The sequence below is a fragment of the Ammospiza nelsoni genome, chromosome 20 (assembly GCF_027579445.1).
Source record: "Ammospiza nelsoni isolate bAmmNel1 chromosome 20, bAmmNel1.pri, whole genome shotgun sequence".
Classification (NCBI taxonomy): Eukaryota; Metazoa; Chordata; class Aves; order Passeriformes; family Passerellidae; genus Ammospiza; species Ammospiza nelsoni.
In genome coordinates, this window is record NC_080652.1 from 7,678,615 (window position 1) to 7,696,360 (window position 17,746).

Here is a 17,746-nt window from a genome sequence, read left to right on the forward strand (position 1 = left end):
GTGTCACACAAATGCAACTAAAAATTTGCAGAGGTCAGGTATCAGCCCCAGGACTACCTACAAGTTTTGCAAGGATGCTTTATCAAATCATCAGAGTGGACAACACATTAGGTAACAGCTCCTGCCTCTCTTAACAATGCAATCTGATCAATACTCACAAAATTTCTGGTAGTGCCAGATTACAATTAACTCTAATCCAACATCAAAGAAAATTCACACAAGGTCTTGGTACTGAGGTTAAAGTTGTGCTCAAGCAATAATGCAGATAACTGTTAAACTTGTTGTCAACTCTTTAGCATTTTGTGTGATACCAGAAAACAAATACATGGGGCTTAATGACACAAGCAAACAGCTCAGATCTCTCTTGCAAATGTCAAAATTTCCTCTTACCCAAGACTCACCCAGGAATCTCCCCTCCTGCCTACGTGCACAGAGGTGCATTTCCCTGCATCCCCCCCAGCCTGAGTGGGGTAACAGCCATCCCTCATTGGGAACAGCAGATCCACAAGGATCTGACCCTGCACTGACATGCTCTGTATTACAGCCCCTGGCAGCTCACACTTCAGGAGAGCATTTTGAACTGTAACACCTTTGCCTGTGCCCATTTGCTTCCTCTCTGTTGTCCACAACCATCTCAGCCTCTTTCTTAGCTGATTTTAGTGTCTTTAACTGCTTGATTACCAGAGAGGAACAAAAGAGATTTCCTGCATATGGAGACACTCGGATGACCCCCAGTTTCAGGTGGGTCAAGCCTTGTGCTCTGAGTAAAATCCCTGAGGGTTACTCATGTGGACTGGTCACTCAGGGATAATGGAAATGCTTTTAGACAAGGCGTATTTTAAAGAAGTGACTGGCAGAGTGCACTGCACAGGAATGGAGAGAATAACCCTGACACCACACACCCCTCTTACTCCCACCTTATCCATACAATTGCAGCATCTCAGACTGCTTTGGGTTGGAAGGGACCTTAAAGAATCCAGTTTCAACCCCCCTGCCATGCACAGGGACACCTCGCACTGGGCCAGGTTGCTCAGAGTGCCATCCAGCCTGTCCTGGAACACCTCCAGGGACATGGAGTCCACAACCTCTCTGGACAAAAATTATTCTCAGTGAGAAGTCCATAAACTGCAGAAAGGAGCCAGAAGGCCAACTCAGCTCTTTGAAATCAGCTCTTCTCTTGGGCTGCCAGCCATGCAGTGTAATGCTCTTCCTCCAGATCTTGTAGACATTACCTCCTCATGCAATAGCCAGCCAGTGACCAGTAAAGCAAAATCTGCTGGACCTCTCTGTGCAGTCCACAGCCACCCCTGGCAGAGCACTGTGGCTGCCTGTTTGGCAAGAGGTTTCACATTTTTCAGCCATGAACATTAAGGAAATCAGAGGAAGGTTGTGAGCTTGAGATGTGGTCAGCCCTGGTGTGCCAGGAGTCTGGCTGGGGACAGGAGCCTTTGCTTTTAGAGGCTGTTTGTTTTAATGATGTGGGAAATTCTCAGGCATCCAAAGGAAATGAGATCCTGCAGCAAAACAGCAGTGCTGGAGTCTAGTTAATAGTGTTGTCTTGCACAGCTATGTGGGTGACTGTGCTCCTACTGCCAATAACTGCTCTGGCAGGGCTGGGTTTTGGACAGAAAAGCAGCCCTTTCTCTGAGCTCCTGGAGAGGATCCAACTCTCCCCTGCAGTGGGAAAACAAGATTGGGGAAGGGGGGAGGAAGCAGACTTAAAAAGGGAGAATAGAGCAGAAAGATCTGCAAGGCAGAGTGCCTCAAAGACTCACATTCAGGTGAACAGAGAAGTAACATGGTCTCAATGCAGTAAACAAGATGCTGTGTGATTCCAGGTCCCTTGGGCCTGGATCAGTCCTGGCCCCAGGAATCACCCCCTGCCCATCACAGCCCTGACATTTCCCCTCCATGTCTTTGACATTGACCAACTGCTTTGGACACTCAGACTCAAATAAGAGCATCACCACGATCACCACTACTTAGTGATGATCACAAGCACGACAACTGCAAGGTAAAAAACAAACCCCAACCAGAAACTCGCTTCTTACTGTGTTTGTTTTTCTTCTCTGGCAGAGGTGGCGGCTTTTCTGGGTCACTGTTCGAAACTGGAGCAGCAAAATCACCAATGAATCCCACTGGAGCTGAAGAGTTTCCTTGCTGGAAAGGCAGAACAGCAGCAAAGGGCGTGAAGGGCATGGAGGGGACGAGGGCGGCGCTCTGCAGGTCATCCTCGGAGATGTTGTCGTACTGGGATGGGTGCCTCTCGTAGGACACCCTGCAGCCCGAGCTCTCTGAGGTCTGCGAGGCTGCACTCCTCCTCTTCTTCTCTGGCAAAGCTGGGGGAGTCTCTGTTGGCTGTGCCGCTCCTGGGAGGCTGCAGGGCTCCAGTGGAGGAGAGGAGCCCTGCGGGAGCTGGAACGTGTGTCCGTGGAAAGGGGAGCCAGACTCGCCCAGGGACTCTGGCAAGGGGCTGAGGACGCTGGGCCCCTGAGGAGGTATCTGATCAGTGTTGGAGAGGTCCTGCTGCAGGAATTCATAGTCTGGATCATAGTGATCTGATTGATCTGGGTAAACAGAGAATGATGTATTAGTTTCTCTCTTTTACTGTTTAGACCTTCTCAGTTCTGTCCCTCCCATTCTATCAGTTAATTAATCGGTTCATTTTAATCAGAGTGGAACTTCCTTGCAGCTGGGACCATCTTTTTACACCTTCTGTAACATCCAGACTTCATACAACTCATAATTAATTCTTTACACTAGCAAACAAATAACAAAAATTCAATAGGCAGACATCTGCAGACTTAATTTTTGTCATATTTATATTTTTATTTTCTCTCCTAGCATGTAGAAACCACACTGCTTTAGTCTACCAGGACTGTAATTTCTGCAGACAGGGCTGAAATGAAGAAAACACTCCACTTGAGAGCTGAATTGAGTTTGAGAACCATCACCTACAGCACGGGAAACACATCCCCTGGGCTTTTCCCTCTCTGAAACAGCTCCGCACTGAGCTGCCTGCAGCAACTCCACGCCAGCAGCTGCAAGTGCAGCGCACTGAGTCCATGAGCTCGTGCAGCTGAGCTGGCAGGGCAGAGCAGCCCCCAGCAGCCCCTCTTACCCAGGGTTTCACAGCTGGTGTTGCGGGAGCACTGCCCGCTGTCGCGGTCCAGCGACGAGAGCTGCTCGTCTGACTTGCTCAGCTTGCCAATGCTGCTGCACGGGGACAGCCGAGGAGACTCCCCCCCGTAGGAGTGGCTCCCGCCTGACAACCTCCTCTGGGCATAGCAGTCAACATCAAAATCCTTCAGGACAGAAATAAAAAAATAAAAACGTCAAATCATCATCACTCTTGGTAGCTCGCTAGTGAGGAAGATGCAGCTCGAGGAGCAAAGACCTCCCAGTGCTGCTGGCTCTCTCTAAGCTCAGGGAGAACACAGAAACTCTCTGATGTGGCAAACAGGGCATGCCAGGGAGCTCTGGGTGCTCTTGATTTCAAGCAGGGGTTCTGTAACCACACTGGACTTTACACATGCTGAGAAGATGATCAAGTTCTTCACAGCTACCTGTGTCTGCTGTCTGTCCCAACACTGAGACAAGGGAATGACACTGCAAGACCTCTCACGACACACCTGGGCCTTTAGCAAATACTTGGTTACCTCACACAAAGAGAAAATAAACTACAGTGAGATACAACTTTCTGTGCCTATGTCTATGGGCCCATTTCAGAAATCACCTCAAGCTTATTAACCTGTGAGTGAACCCCTCACTACTCCCACTCCATCAGAACACCTTTAGTGTGACTGTAGTTTCAACTGAAGAGTGGCCACAGCTTATCTGAGTCAGCCAAATGGCTGTAGAGGCTCCCTAAGCCAGAGCTGAGGCTTTGGGGATGAGGACAAGATTTGATTTTTGTGCAATTTGATATGATTCAGGTCCTCACTGCTGAGCTAGTAAGTTCCTGAATGGGTAAAGCAAACCCAGCCATTTACAACCTCATAAACCCCAGACAAGCACAAGAAATTGAATGTGATTAACACACATACAACTTTCCCATTTTTCTACCAGAAAATGTACAAATTTCCCCAAAGCACCACCAGCAGTCAGAGCAGCAGCTCAAACTGCTGCTTGAGTTAAAAGATGTTTGAAATTGTGACTGGATGAAAATAAGTCTTTCAAGAGATGGTGAGACGTCAGGGAGCTCAACCAGCTGCTGTCCCCTGATCTATTGGCCATGGCAACACTCAGCCTCTCCCACCCTCACACTCTGCCACCCCTCAAGGCAACCAAGTTTGTAGCAATTTGTTAATTAAACACAACAACGCTGTAAAAAAAAAAAAAAAAAAAAACGCTGCCAACATTATTTATGACACTGCTGCTCCTGCCACTGCCACTCCCACTGCAGAATGCCTGGGACGAGCAGGGACCTGCAGCTCTCAGCATCTCCCTGAGCTTTTCTCCAGCTCCCAGCACATTTCCCTTGGCTCTCACAATGGGGTTATGCCATTACCTGTCTGTTGATCCCAACAGGTAAACTGGACCCACTGGTAGCTCTGCTCATGGGGGCCACCACAGCCACTCTGGTTGGGGAAGGTGCAGACTGACGTTTTTTAGGGGGTAATGCTGGTGGAGGGCTGCAAGACACAACAGGAATTGATGTTTCCATCACTCTTCCAGAAAAAAAAAAAAAAAGGATTTTCAGAGGCTTCACGAGATGTTTTCCAGGAGCTTTTGTCAGCCAGGAGCTATTCAGCAAAAGGTATCCACTAAAAATATCGATTTAAGAATAGTCTCACAGGTAAGGTAACTCTCTTGTTAAGTGATTTATTTCTTAAGGTTGGTATTTCTCAAACAGAAACAAATGCTGCTGCAAAAAGTATAATTTAATGGAGTTAATTAGCATGGTAATTATTTCTTAATAAAAGCAGTGAAAATCCAAATTAAATGTTTTGGTTGACCCAAATATTGTTTCCATTCACAGAAGTCCCTCCCCCTCCTCAAACCTTCCAGATCTGAAAAATGCTCAAATTTTAACAGATTTACAGGACAGGAAAATTCTCTTTTTTGGTCTTTGCTTTCTTGGTGAACTTCAGGGAACAAAAGGGTCAGAGCTGCTTTCACTGTGCACTGTGAGGGCCCCCTGTTTTGGCATGAATCTGTGTCAGACCCACACATTTACAGTAATTTGTGAGAGTTTAACCCTTTGACTTTTAAGTTTTTGCTCCTATTGACACGTAATTCTGGTAGTCATCAAGCCTGAGAAGTTCCCAAGAGCACACATAGTCTGTTCTTGGAACATACCATAAAAATTTTATATAACCTTTGAGAATTCATAAAATACACAGAAATGTGATTCTTTTTGTCAGCCACAGCCGCATTTGCAAATTACCACAACACGTATTTTTCACACCAGCCATCAGCACCAGTACTAGAGGAGAAAAACAACACACACACACACAAACCTGCAAATTGGGGGTTTTCTCTTCCTTCTCAAAATAGAACACAGAAAGTTTCATGTGGTTACTCTCAGAACAGGGTAAGAACAACCAAGCACAAGGTCTTTTTTTTCACACACTCCTGGCTTTCACTCTTAAGCTGATAGGCAAAGCTGAACAACCTGGCTGTGCAGGACAGATTGGGAACTGCCCCTGAGGTTAAAGGAACATTTCCCATGGGATACAGCAGACCAAGACTGCACAGTGCGGAAATCACACAGTTTTATGTGAGGTTATATGGATTTATGTGATGCCTCTCATGTGTGGGTATCAGGGCATGGCATTATCCTCACATAAAAAGAAGGAAAAGACACAAAGAAATAATAAGAGAGAACACAAAGAGTGCAGGAGCAGGGAAGAATTGCTCTGGAGGACTGGAAATTCAAAAGTAACACAAACCCTCCCCTCTTGTGCACATTTTGCAAGATTGTTTAAAATCCAACAGGGTGGTGAGAGGCACTGGTGCTCTTTGGCTGGCTGGGCAGTGTTACCTGTTCTCTGCCACACGAATGCTGGGCAGAGGGGGTTTAGGAGGTGCAACTTCTTCATCCATGGAGTCAGTCAGCAGCTCGTTGGATTGAGTCATGTTTGTTGTTTTGTTGAGGATCTCCATTTCTCGGTCTGTAAGGGGAAGTTCTGATGGGCTGCAACACATGCAAAACACAGACTGTAAATCATAAACCACAGCTGGAACACAGCCCTGACAGACTCAAACCTATTTTAAATCATGTGCTATCAGACAGACACCTAGAGCAGAAGGCAGAATTTGCATCTGCAGGTGGAATTCCATGTATGTGCAGAGCTCAGAGTGCATGTGACACAAAGGGTGTTTCACTGCCAGATTTTGGTGTCTGTCCTATCATAGCACATTTAGTGATCCTACTGAAATGGACAGTGGCTACATAAAGAACACTACACCACCCTCTGTGAAGAGCAGCTGAGTGACTCCACTGTCAGCAGTCAGAAATTATCCCTTCTACATCAGTGCTGCCCACAGAAGAAATCAGTGACCCACCTGTCAGATTTACATGCTGGCAAACTGGGTTTAACTGGGCTTGTGGGAGAGGGATGCTCCTGCTTTTCAATCGTGAGTCTGACCAGCTCCTGATGGATGGAGAGAAGAAAAAGAGAATAATCATCATTTCATGAATGCTGCACTTAAACATCTCAGAACACAAAGAGATGCTACTGCAGTAAACTCTTGGTTATGGTTTAATGATGGTGTGGACACAGAGAGCTGAGCTGGGTGTAAGTCTGGTACAGAGCCACACAAATGATGCAGAACAGCTGCTGAGGAGCAGCCTGCACCCAGAGGAAGTTTTGGCAGCATTTGAGTGAAGTTCATTACCCTGAGTGAATGGGGATTCTGCACAAACCCACATGTGTGTGTTTTTGCTATGCTTCCTCTTTCCTCTGTCTCACAACTGTGTTCCAGTCCACACAACACCCTAAATAATGGCAAATTTGCTTTACATATATAAATCTAAGTACAAAACAGTCTTACCCAGTGGAGTACTTCATCTAGCCAAAACCAACATTAAATAATTGCTTTCTATTTTATAAATAAGAATGTATTTGCTTCAAAAAGCAAGTTTTCTGTAAAATGCCCCACCAAAAATTAAGCAGAGAATACCTTCATTAAAAGGCTGCTTCCCCTGAAGCTACCTTTTAACACATTAGTAATAGAAGACCTAATCATTCAAGAAGCTACTGCAGTGTATCTGTTATGGGCAGATAAGGCTCTGGATAAAGAGATAAGGGCATGATAATCCTGAACTCTAAGTCTGCCAGCAGTCAAAGCAACAATCATTCACGCCACAAAGACAGAGAGAACATTTCATGGATTTGTCTGAGGCTGACAAATACATCTCCAGCTCAGAGACACAAACACATGCCCCTCTTACAGGCAGCCTGGAAAACTGGCACTGCTTCCTGCCGCTATTGGCTTCCCAGCATGTTACACAAAGGAAACTGGAAGGGATCAATTTTAATTTTATTTATTTTAAAGCAGCCTGAAGTACAGTGTCATCATTCCAGTATCATCTTTGTGTCGTTGTCTGTGGAGCTTGGAAACACCTGGCATTGCCATCATCCCTCTGAGGAAGGAAAATACTCCAGTTCTGGCCCTTTTACATCAGGCTCTACTGAAAGCTGAAATTCCATGGGTTAACACACACACAACAAGAGGAGTAAGGAGCAAACACCATCCAAGTGTCCACCACAGCTGACTTTGGTCTCCATGCCCTACTTACACTCCTGGTGTGAGCTGGTGCTCCAACACAGTACATCGTGTTAGCCAAAAATTCAGCTCTCCAGAACATCCCACACAGGGGGGAGGAAGAGGGAGCACAAACAGATGTCCATGGGGACTAAAATATGAAGATGAGGGACAGAGAGCCCTGGTGGGAACAGTGTGTTCTGGAAAGTGTCCTGATGAGTAACATCACTTGACTCTTCTGGCTGCATTTGGCATCATGGGGCTGAGTGATGACTCAATGGATTGCCACCTTTCTGCCCTCTGGGCAAAATTCCACTGCTGAAAAGGTTTTTGGAGATCCTCATGTACTTAAAGAGACTCAGGGTTGGAGTCTCTGGGGTAGTGGCCAGCGAGGACTGCAAACACACAGGAGCACAATAAGGGAAATAAAATATGTGGGCATTCAAACCGAAAGCCAAAATACTCCTTAAACATCCCCCTGAGAAGGCTGTGGAAGGGAAAGTGAATGTCTCCTTTTCCTTCACCTGAAACCAAAGCCAGGCCAACACTGCAGACTGTGGTGGTGGCTGTGCTGCAGCAGCACTGAGGAGCCCCAGACACTCAGGGCTGAAGTGCTCAGTTTTCCTATTTTGCCAATCATAATGGACACAAAGTTGTCTACCACATGGAAATGTAGGTTAAAATGGGAGAAAACCAACCCAATTTGGCTCAAAAGTATCTTCAGAATTATTCAAACCATTGGGACTGGGGGAGGAAAAACCCAAAGCACCTTCCAGTGGAGGCACCAAGGCATGACTGCAATTACCTGAGAGGATCACTTTCCCTTCCAACTTTGACAAATATCACCAGACCCTCAGTGTTTCTGCTCTCTGCTATCCCCAAATGAGAATCAGCATTTGGAAATCAAGCCAGAATCTTTAGCATACACATAGAGGTAATGTGCACACAACTGAGCCAGATGCACATTATGCTATTCCTTATCAGCAAGGAAAGAGATTCCTGCAGCAGTAATTAGAGATAATTAAAGCCTCTCTACAAACTGTGCTACTTCAGCAAGCTGAAAATTCCACAATGAGATGGATTTTTGAGAAGTTATGTAATCAAACCAAGGATTTTTTCCCCTGCCTAGCAAAGCCCTAAAACATGAGATCAAAATATCAAGTAACAGAGGTGAACAAGAGTCTCCTTTATGTTTAATTCTGAAAATAAAGAAGTAAGCATTGAAATGTGGAAGTGGATCTTGTGTGATCTGCCAGAAAAACAAAACACAGGCTCTGCTGTGGAGAGAAGTGTCCATCATCTCAGTTCTGCTTCCACCAAATGTGGCTGGGCCTTGCTAAAATAAACTTTGTTCCTTGCTGTGCAGGAGGTGAAAGCATGCTGCTCCCAAATGCTGACCTCTTGATGGGCAAACACTCTCCCATCTCCCCAGACAGCCACACATCTGCTCTAGGGCTGACCAGACATGAGCCAGCTCCAACTGGAAGGCCAAAATAACTCAGTCTAAAAACAAAGCAGAGCCTGATTTAGCACTGCAAGGACATGTCCATGGATGCTCCAGTCTGGGCTGGCTCAAGAACAGACATCCCAGACCTTCCCCCATCCCAGAGCTTCTCCCAGTGTGCAGAGGACACAGCTCTGGCTGAAAGGCAACAGGTACCAAGGGTTTCAATACTGTTTGAAGTCAAAGAACAACTCCCAAGTTGTGTACCCAACTCTCCTGCAATGAGACCACATAGCTCTGATCCACATCTGGGGATAACACATCCCTCCCTGGGATTGTGCAGATTCACTCAGTGGTAACTCACCATTTGCTGGGGAATTACAGCACAGATTTTCACATCCTCCAAATTGCTGCTGAATTCCAGACTAACAGCAGCTGAGATTTTAGGCTAAACTCTTTTCCTCTCTCCTGCTGTGCAAATTTAAGGCCAGCTTTACTTTTAAAATGTGTAGCTTAAAGTTAAAGAGCATATTGTGCAAAATAATCCTAGAAAATCCATCTTCTTTAGGTGCTAGAAATGATTTGTTTCAAAGATATTTATTTAAAAGGCTCATAAAGTAATAGCAGACTTTAGTATCTGTGCTTGAGTGACATTAAAGAGATATCCAGATGAAGCAGACATCAAACCAAGAGGCTTGAAAATGTGACAGTCAAAGCCTGGGAGATCCACTTTGTTTTTACATTTGGCTCCATTTAATAAAACTGAGTCTGAGTACAGTGAAAGGCACCAGTTCCTGATCCTTAACTCCAGGTGATGCTGCAGTTCTTAAAACTCCATCCCAATTTTTCTTGTGATTTAAACATTCCCCTTTAAATTCAGCCCTGCTCCTGAAAGAGATTTAACTTCCTCTAAAGTTTCCAAAATAAGATTCCCAGGAGATAAGACTCCACTGGTGCCCTAAGCCCAGATCAACCAAACTTTACCAACAGTGCCAGGACAGGTGAGTGATCAGCCCAGGGACAGCCTGGGACACAGAAATAATGGGTACAAGAACCTTCCAGGGAGGAGGAAAGCCCACAGCTTGTCCAGGGTGGAAGAGGGAGGGAATGCTACAAGCAGGTCTGACAATGGACACAAAGGTTTCTGTTCAACGTTTCCATTAGCAATGTAAAACTAATCTGCACAAAACTGAGTTTAGCTCATCACCTGTTCCACACCCTAATCCAGCTGCTCAGAGTGGTGATGTACCACTGACAAATCCCTTGAAATTTCTCTTAAAAGATGGAGCTGGAGTCTTTCATTCTTTGTGGGCATTGACAAGGGAGCATTTTCATTTTATTTTGCTGAGACAGAAAATGTGCAAACCACGTCTTGTAATCTGCAGGGGAGACTGGGAATGACTTGCTGAAAATTTAATGCAACACTGAAGAAAGATCCATTGCTTCGTCCAATTCATCCAAATGCCAGGGTGAGCATGCCAGAAGTTCCCATTCAGAGCCAAACTGTGCTAGTCTTTAACCAGCACTCCAAAGAGGAACATTTAAGTTATGGAACAGTTGATTTAAGAGGTAAGTTTACTGAAGGCAGAAATAGGATCATCATATTTTACCTGCACTTAAAAACCTAGAAGAGATTAACTAGAAGAGGTCTGGTTTACACTAGAAGAGGTCTAATTTAAACTGGAAGAGGTTTAGTTTAAATTAGAAGGGGTCTAGTTTAAACTAGAAGGGGTCTAGTTGACACTAGAAGAGTTCAAGTTTACACAGATCTCTTCTAAAATACTTTACTATATGCTCTTTATAATAAAATTTACAACGTCTCACGTACCTTGACTCCATCCAGAACAGCTTTTATGACATCCTTCACTGTTGTGACCATCTCCTTGTCCTCTGAGTTCACCCCCTCCAGCATCACCTGGTCAGACCAGCGGATGAGGTTGGCCAGGCTCTGGTACACTCGGCTGTAGCAGGATGAGATGGCAGAACTGCACAGCAGGACAGGGAGCAGTTGAGGAAAAAAAAAAAAAAAAAAAAAGAGAACAAAAAGAAATTTTGGAGATGCTATCAAATGTTAGGAGAGTGAGTTTCACACTGTGCACTTCAGTGCTTTGCTCTCTGACACTCAGAATTTGTGTTGAGCAGGTGACAAAGCTCAGCTGCTCTCCTGTTCTCTAGCACCAAATGATGACAGTGTGAAGGTACAAACCACCAACAGCTCATTCCCAAGTATCAGAAGGAATTATCTAGGATGCAGGTTAACACAGCAATGCTAAAAACAATTCTTTCCATCTTAATTTACAGCTCCATCCTATGCCTTAACGTTAAAGATAAGTATTCAAGCCCTACATTTAAGTTATGTTATTTCAGTATTATCCTTCTTCCTTATTAGCTCTCCCCAAAACCACCTTGGACCACTGAGAGCTGACTCTATTCATTCCTTTACAAATCACTGCCTCACTGTTTATAATGCCTGAAAACATGTAATTAAAATTACTTCTTTAGAGAAACTGAACTGAATGAATTTCAGGTTTGAAAGAGGAAGGGTGTTGCTTTGTTTTGTTTTTAATGAGAAACAGAATTGAAGCTATTGTTCTGAAGGGGAAAGAAAAAAATGAGTTTTGGAAGGATGACAGCTTTAAATAAAAGTTAACTGTAACAACAGTGCTCCCAGGCATTTTCCTGGCCATTCTGAAAACACCGACTTCATTACTAAACAAGGTGTGTTAACAGCACTGCTGATGGCAACGCTTCAGCAATTCTTTGCCACGTTAAATCAATTTCAAACTGCATCAAAACCATAAACAGATAAGAGAAGGTGTAATCTTGCAATCATTACTGATACAAGTTGTTCCAAATCTTCCCATTTCTCTCTGCTATCCATTCTGCATTGGCTTAACTCCAGTAACTTCATTATCTGTGAGAAAAGAATCGAGCCCATGAGCTCCAATGAGTTTATTTAGGTGAATGAGGTTTGCAGGACTGGGGGAAGAACTACTGTCAAGTTTCAACCAGGGAATACAAACAATGGCAAGGATTTGATTGTTTGGTTGTTGTTTGGGGTTTTTTTTAAGGTTTGTTGCTTGCCATTTGTTCTCATTTTAAATGAAATTAGCTTGGTAGGAGATATTTCCTAAACAGGGCCCTCCCTCATCTCTTTCTAAGGCTTTGATTTCTTTGCCATTAATCTTCAGTCTGCTTCCTTCTAAGGAGGCAGTAATTGAAAGCCCATTTTGTGCAAGATTTAATTACTTTTTTCCTTGATGCAAATGCTTCCCCTAAAGCCAAAAGAAGTCCAACAATAATTGTAGGGCTTTCTTTGTCACTGACACAAGTCTTGCTCACTGTTCTTGCCATCAGAGTCACCCCTTTGTGTCCTGCCACAGGTAGGGAGAGAAGGACATGGCTTTTTGAGAAAACCAGATCCCCTTTTGGGTTTTTTTGGGAGGGTAAGCAAGGCAGGGCATGGGATCTGTGCTTTAATGCACAGTGTTTCCAGAAACAGAGACTTATCTCTGTGTAGAGGACATTCCCATTTTAACAGATTTATGGTTCAAAAGATCCAACCTCAACTGGATCTTACCTGTCCCAGCCACAGGTGTGATACTCACCCATTTCCTCCTTCCTTTTGCCCTGGCCTCAGCTCTGGGGCCAAACACAACTGAGCATCTCTGTTTGCAAAGTATTTGGCACCCAGTGCTACCCCAACTGCATTATAAACCTTCCCTGTGCCAGCACTGAAATAAGCATCTTGAAAGTAAAAAAAAATTGGAGCTATTTAATGGGAAAACAAACAGGAACAGCACAAAACCTGGCAGGATTTCAGGAACCAAACACCTGCATTTCTCTGCTTAGTTCTGTGCTTTCCTCTGTGTTAACTTTGCTCTTTCAGTATTATTCAACAATGTTTGTTTGTTTTCTGGAAATCAATTGCTCCAGCATCCATGGGCTGAACACCAACAATATCTCTGTGGCTTGGCAACACCACAAATTCTTATAAACCATGCTGAGCTTGGCTTTGGCAAATTTCTACTTCTTTCCTGGCTTCAAACCCACTGCCTAACTGGTAAAAACGTAATACACATAATCTGTTAAAACATAAAACAATAATCTGTTGAGTGAGGCAGGAATGAACTTGGACTGGTTAATCTGCTGAAGTACATCTATTTACTTCTGTATCTGATCCAGCAAAATCCAAAAAAAGCAGTTAAGAGTGCAGGCTCAGACTTCTGTAATATCAGGGTGGATAAACTGAGCACAAAAAAGGATTACTCTGAAGATAAACTCTTTTTTCAGGTGAAGCTATTGGATTTGTTAGCTTGTAGGATACCACCATGGACTGCAGAAACAGGAATAGCATCTGAAGAGAATCTCCCTCTGGAAAACAATGAATTTCTAAGTTTATGCTAAGAACCATCCCTTCCTCCACTCTGAAAGCAGCCTAATTTGCTTTATCTTTCCATGGCATGAGCTTCTTCACAGCAGGGAATCTGCTTTTAAATGATGTCTGAAAATAATTTAGTGAAAACAGGAGTCACTTCACCAGCATCTCCTGCCACGAGGTTCCTCAGATAAAGCAGGAGCCTGTTGGTCTGTCATGGCCCCTAAAGCCAAGGAGGAAACTCACCTTTGCTGGATTCGTGGGTCAGTCTGCACCAAGGGCAGGATGGCTTCCAGCACTTTACTGGCTGAGCCTGGCAGCATCTCCAGCACTTTGTTATCAATTGCCATTTTGTCCACAATAGTCTTAAAGTAGCGCAGTGCACTGACCACCTCCTTCTCCTTCTCCTCCAGCCATGATACATTCTGAAGAGGAGGGAAGAAATGCAGAGATTTGTTAAAATTTCAGTATTTTAAGGGCAGGGTTCCTTTAACAAACCCAAAGTTTGGTGACACTGAGGTGCTGTTCCAGGAGGAGTGGAAAAACCTCTTATTACCACAAACACTTTTAAATTTAATCACTACTCTTTCAAAGGAATAGTCAGTGCAAGATCACACCCTCACTTTAACCTTCAGAATTACCTGCATTCCAAACTGAAGGCTGATCTTGATCAGCTTTAGGCTAAGAATAACACCACTGATGACATCAAGGACACTGCTTTGAAACCCACACCCTAAACTGGGACAGAATGGTTTGGGTTGGAAGGGACTTTAAAGCCCACCTGGGCAGGAACACCTTTCACTATGCCAGGCTGTCCAAGCCCCATCCAACCTCGCCTGGGACACTTCCAGGGATGGGACAGCCCAAGTTGTGCCAGGGCCCTACCACCCTCATAGGGAAGAATTTCTTCCTAAATCTAACCTAAACCTGCCCTCTGTCAATTTAAAGGCAACACCCCTTGTCCAATTACTACATGTCCTTGTAAAATACATGAAAACACCCAAATAAACTCCACTCTGATGAGCCTCCAACCTGAATCATTTTGTGATGCTGCTGGAAGAAGAGAACTCACACAATTTCCACGAGGACCAACTGTAAAAGCTAAGTTTTGGCATTGGTGAATGAATGTTGCAGAAGGGAACAATTCATTGGAATAAAGCTGAGTTGTGGTCACTAATTTCTGTGCCACCACAAACACAAAAGGAAGAAATTCAGAAGTGACACATGATACCTCAATGGCATTCTGGACAGGGATAGTTTTTTAAAAGTTTACAACAGTATGCCTGGAGGACTTTTAAGGCCACAAGTAGTTTCTAAGTGAGATTTAAAATAACTACTGAGCACTGCTAGAAAAGGAGCAGAGAGCTTAGCAGAGTCAGATTTCATCCATTATCTCCTCAGCTTCAGGAATTAATGACCTATGGGCACTGTGTGCTCCCCATATTCCTGTCAGCTGTTAAACTGCTGCTTTTCTACAAAATCAGGCCAGCAGCCCAAAAGGTTTTAGGAAGAACAATTTATAGGCAGCACTGGTTAGTAATTTGGGGCCAGTTGCATAAAAGGGTTAGAATCCCAAGTTCCATCTTGCTCCAACTTCAGAAGTCTAAGTCCCAATCCAAGAACTGCAAACCACCCTGTCATTTTCCATCTCGTCTGGGCAGTGCCCAAAATCTGCTGCTGCTTCCCCTTTGGACAACACTTCTTGCCAGGAACCTCAAGTTCTGATCTACAGCCCACAGTGCCCTGAACTCCCTTCCTTGCTGAGGAGAATCCTGGCAACCCACTGGGATAAAAAAATGACATTTCCCATTCTGCAGGGATGTGCCCTCACCACTGCAGAGTTTATTCCAGGATACAGAATCTTAAAAACATTTAGGTTGGAAATGACCTCCAGGATCACTGAGTCCAACCATTAATCTATGGAGAGCCTCAGCCTCCTCCAAGGTTTTGCACTTCATATGAAATGATCACACATTTTAGGGATCAGAGGGTCTGTAAATTCCCTGGGTAAGTACGACCATGGTCCAGCAGTCAAAGCTCTCAAACAGAAGTGAAAAAATGCAGACTGCAGTTCCTGCTCCCATGGCTGTTTATGGGTTTCATTCAACAACTGTTTCCTGTAGAAAGGCTTGTGACTTAATAGCTTAAACACTCTCCTGGTGCACAGAAGGGATGGGCCTGACAGAGTTCAGGGCTGAGAATGACAACTGGAAACACAAATCCTTCCTCTGAGCACACCAAGGGATGTGAATCCAGACACTGCCTGGGACACAGCCCTTTCTTTTATTTTTTATTTTTTGGGTTTTTTTCCCTCTCCTTTGGGTGACATTCCCAGGAGCACTTTGTAATGAATCCTCTTCCAAAGTCCAAAGTATCATACATAGAAGTGCACAGAACCATGGAATGGTTTGGGTTGGAAGAGATCTTAAATCTCATCTCATTCCACCCCTGCCACAGCTTCCACCAGAGCAGACTGCCCCAGGTCTGTCCAACCTGCCCTGAACACTCCCAGGGATGGGGCAGCCTCCCATTTCTCTTTGGGACATTAAATGGGAAAAAGTTACAACCCAGGCAAAACAGCATCTCCTCTAAATCCCTGCCTGACACATATAGACATTTCTGGATGATTTCTGAAATTTTCCCTTAATAATCAAATTGCAAATGCATCATGTATGAGACACAGCTGACCCAGAAAGGGTCACAGTGAGCTGTACAGAATACACCCAATTACAAAAGCTGGAATCATCCCTTTTTTCCTTACATTTTGGCAGTGTAAAACCTATCGTAAGTCTGTATATAGCACGGAAGGACACTCCTGTTCCTACAACAGGACAAGAATCACCAAGTTCAGGGGACAAAAGGAGGTTCTAAAAAGAAAAGAACATCTCCAATGTTGTCCCCATCCAGATATAAAGGGGAAGAGGAGATGATGATGTTGGCATGAGCTGAGCATATCCTTCAGCTTACACATCGTGATTTTACATTAATTTTTAGTATTGCTATTTCTGCTCTACAGTGATTATCTACTTCAAGAGCACAAAAATAGCATCTTAAGTACTTAAGAGGGAGAAAAGGATGATATTTGGTTTATCAAGTGAGCCTTCGGACAGAAGAGCTCCCGTTTGTCAACTGATGTCTGTGTTCCAGTGAGAAAAACTGGCAACAATCCAGGTCCATCCTCTTCCCCACTCTCTCCCCTAAAGCTAATGAGCTGACTACATCCAACTAATTGATTAGTTGGGCAGTAGCTATTAAAATAGGTAAGGAATGAACCAGAAATCAACAATATTTTGCAGTATAAAGATGAATGCAGTTTAAATAATCATGTACAGTAATTAAAAAATATTTCAAGTGTTTTGTTTTCCAACTAAAAAATCCCAATCTGTACATAAAAAATTATTTTAACGTCCAGCATGGCTTATTAGTAAATCCTCTTGCACTGTTTTTAGGGGAAAAATAGAAAAGCAAAAACTTCATCTATTATTAACATGCATTTGCTATAGACCACATTTTGAAAAGGGCTCTTCATTTTCTAATGTATTTAATGTGGTCACACATCAATTTAAAGGAAGGCTGCTAAATTATCTCAAGATACCATCCTGAAACATCATTGGAATTAAAAGCCTTCAAGGAGTACTCTCAGGGTTGTCTTGGGGTTTTTTAGTTTTATTTTTAAATAGCACTCAGCAATGCAAGGTGTTTGGCTCCCTAGAAAGCAATTCCACAGTCTCCTGGGGAAAAATCCCTCATCATCTTTCATCTGATGGGGCAGAATAGGGTGAGGAAGGCTGCAGAGACTTCTCTGGGTGTTAAGCAAGTCATAAAACCTAACAAAACTTTATCTTGCTGGCTGTTCTCAGTAACTCCACAACAACTCCCAGCAGAGATAATCTGAAAAATTCTGCATGTCTGGCACTGAGCACTGGATGAGACTTAACAGCTGAGAATGATGTTTAATTATCCTAAACAACCTCAACTGTTCTTAACTTCTGGCTTCAATTTGTACTTGAAAACTGACTGCAACAGTGCTGCCACAGAGAAAGTCTCCAGCTACATAATCAGGTCACAACAGGAGAGGAGATAACACAGATCAGTTTGTGACCTCATTGCTTAGAGGACCTGGAGTACATTTGTTCTGGGGAACATTGTGCTGGATCAGCAGCTGCTCCAACACCTCTGTGGGACTCTCCCTGCTGGTGTCACCAGGGATT

At 44.0% G+C, this 17,746-nt stretch overlaps 1 protein-coding gene across 1 annotated transcript in view; it reads right to left on the bottom strand.

Annotated features, from left to right (window-relative positions):
- The window catches only part of RAPGEF1 (Rap guanine nucleotide exchange factor 1), an 84,914-nt gene that overhangs the window by 34,548 nt on the left and 32,620 nt on the right, over positions 1-17,746 (bottom strand). The window contains exons 3-9 of the mRNA XM_059486180.1: positions 13,782-13,960; positions 10,986-11,142; positions 6,511-6,599; positions 5,987-6,139; positions 4,511-4,634; positions 3,122-3,305; positions 2,052-2,567 (exon numbers count right to left, since the gene is read on the bottom strand). Coding sequence (XP_059342163.1) covers positions 2,052-2,567; positions 3,122-3,305; positions 4,511-4,634; positions 5,987-6,139; positions 6,511-6,599; positions 10,986-11,142; positions 13,782-13,960 — 1,402 coding nt within the window. The remainder of the gene's footprint in view (positions 1-2,051; positions 2,568-3,121; positions 3,306-4,510; positions 4,635-5,986; positions 6,140-6,510; positions 6,600-10,985; positions 11,143-13,781; positions 13,961-17,746) is intronic.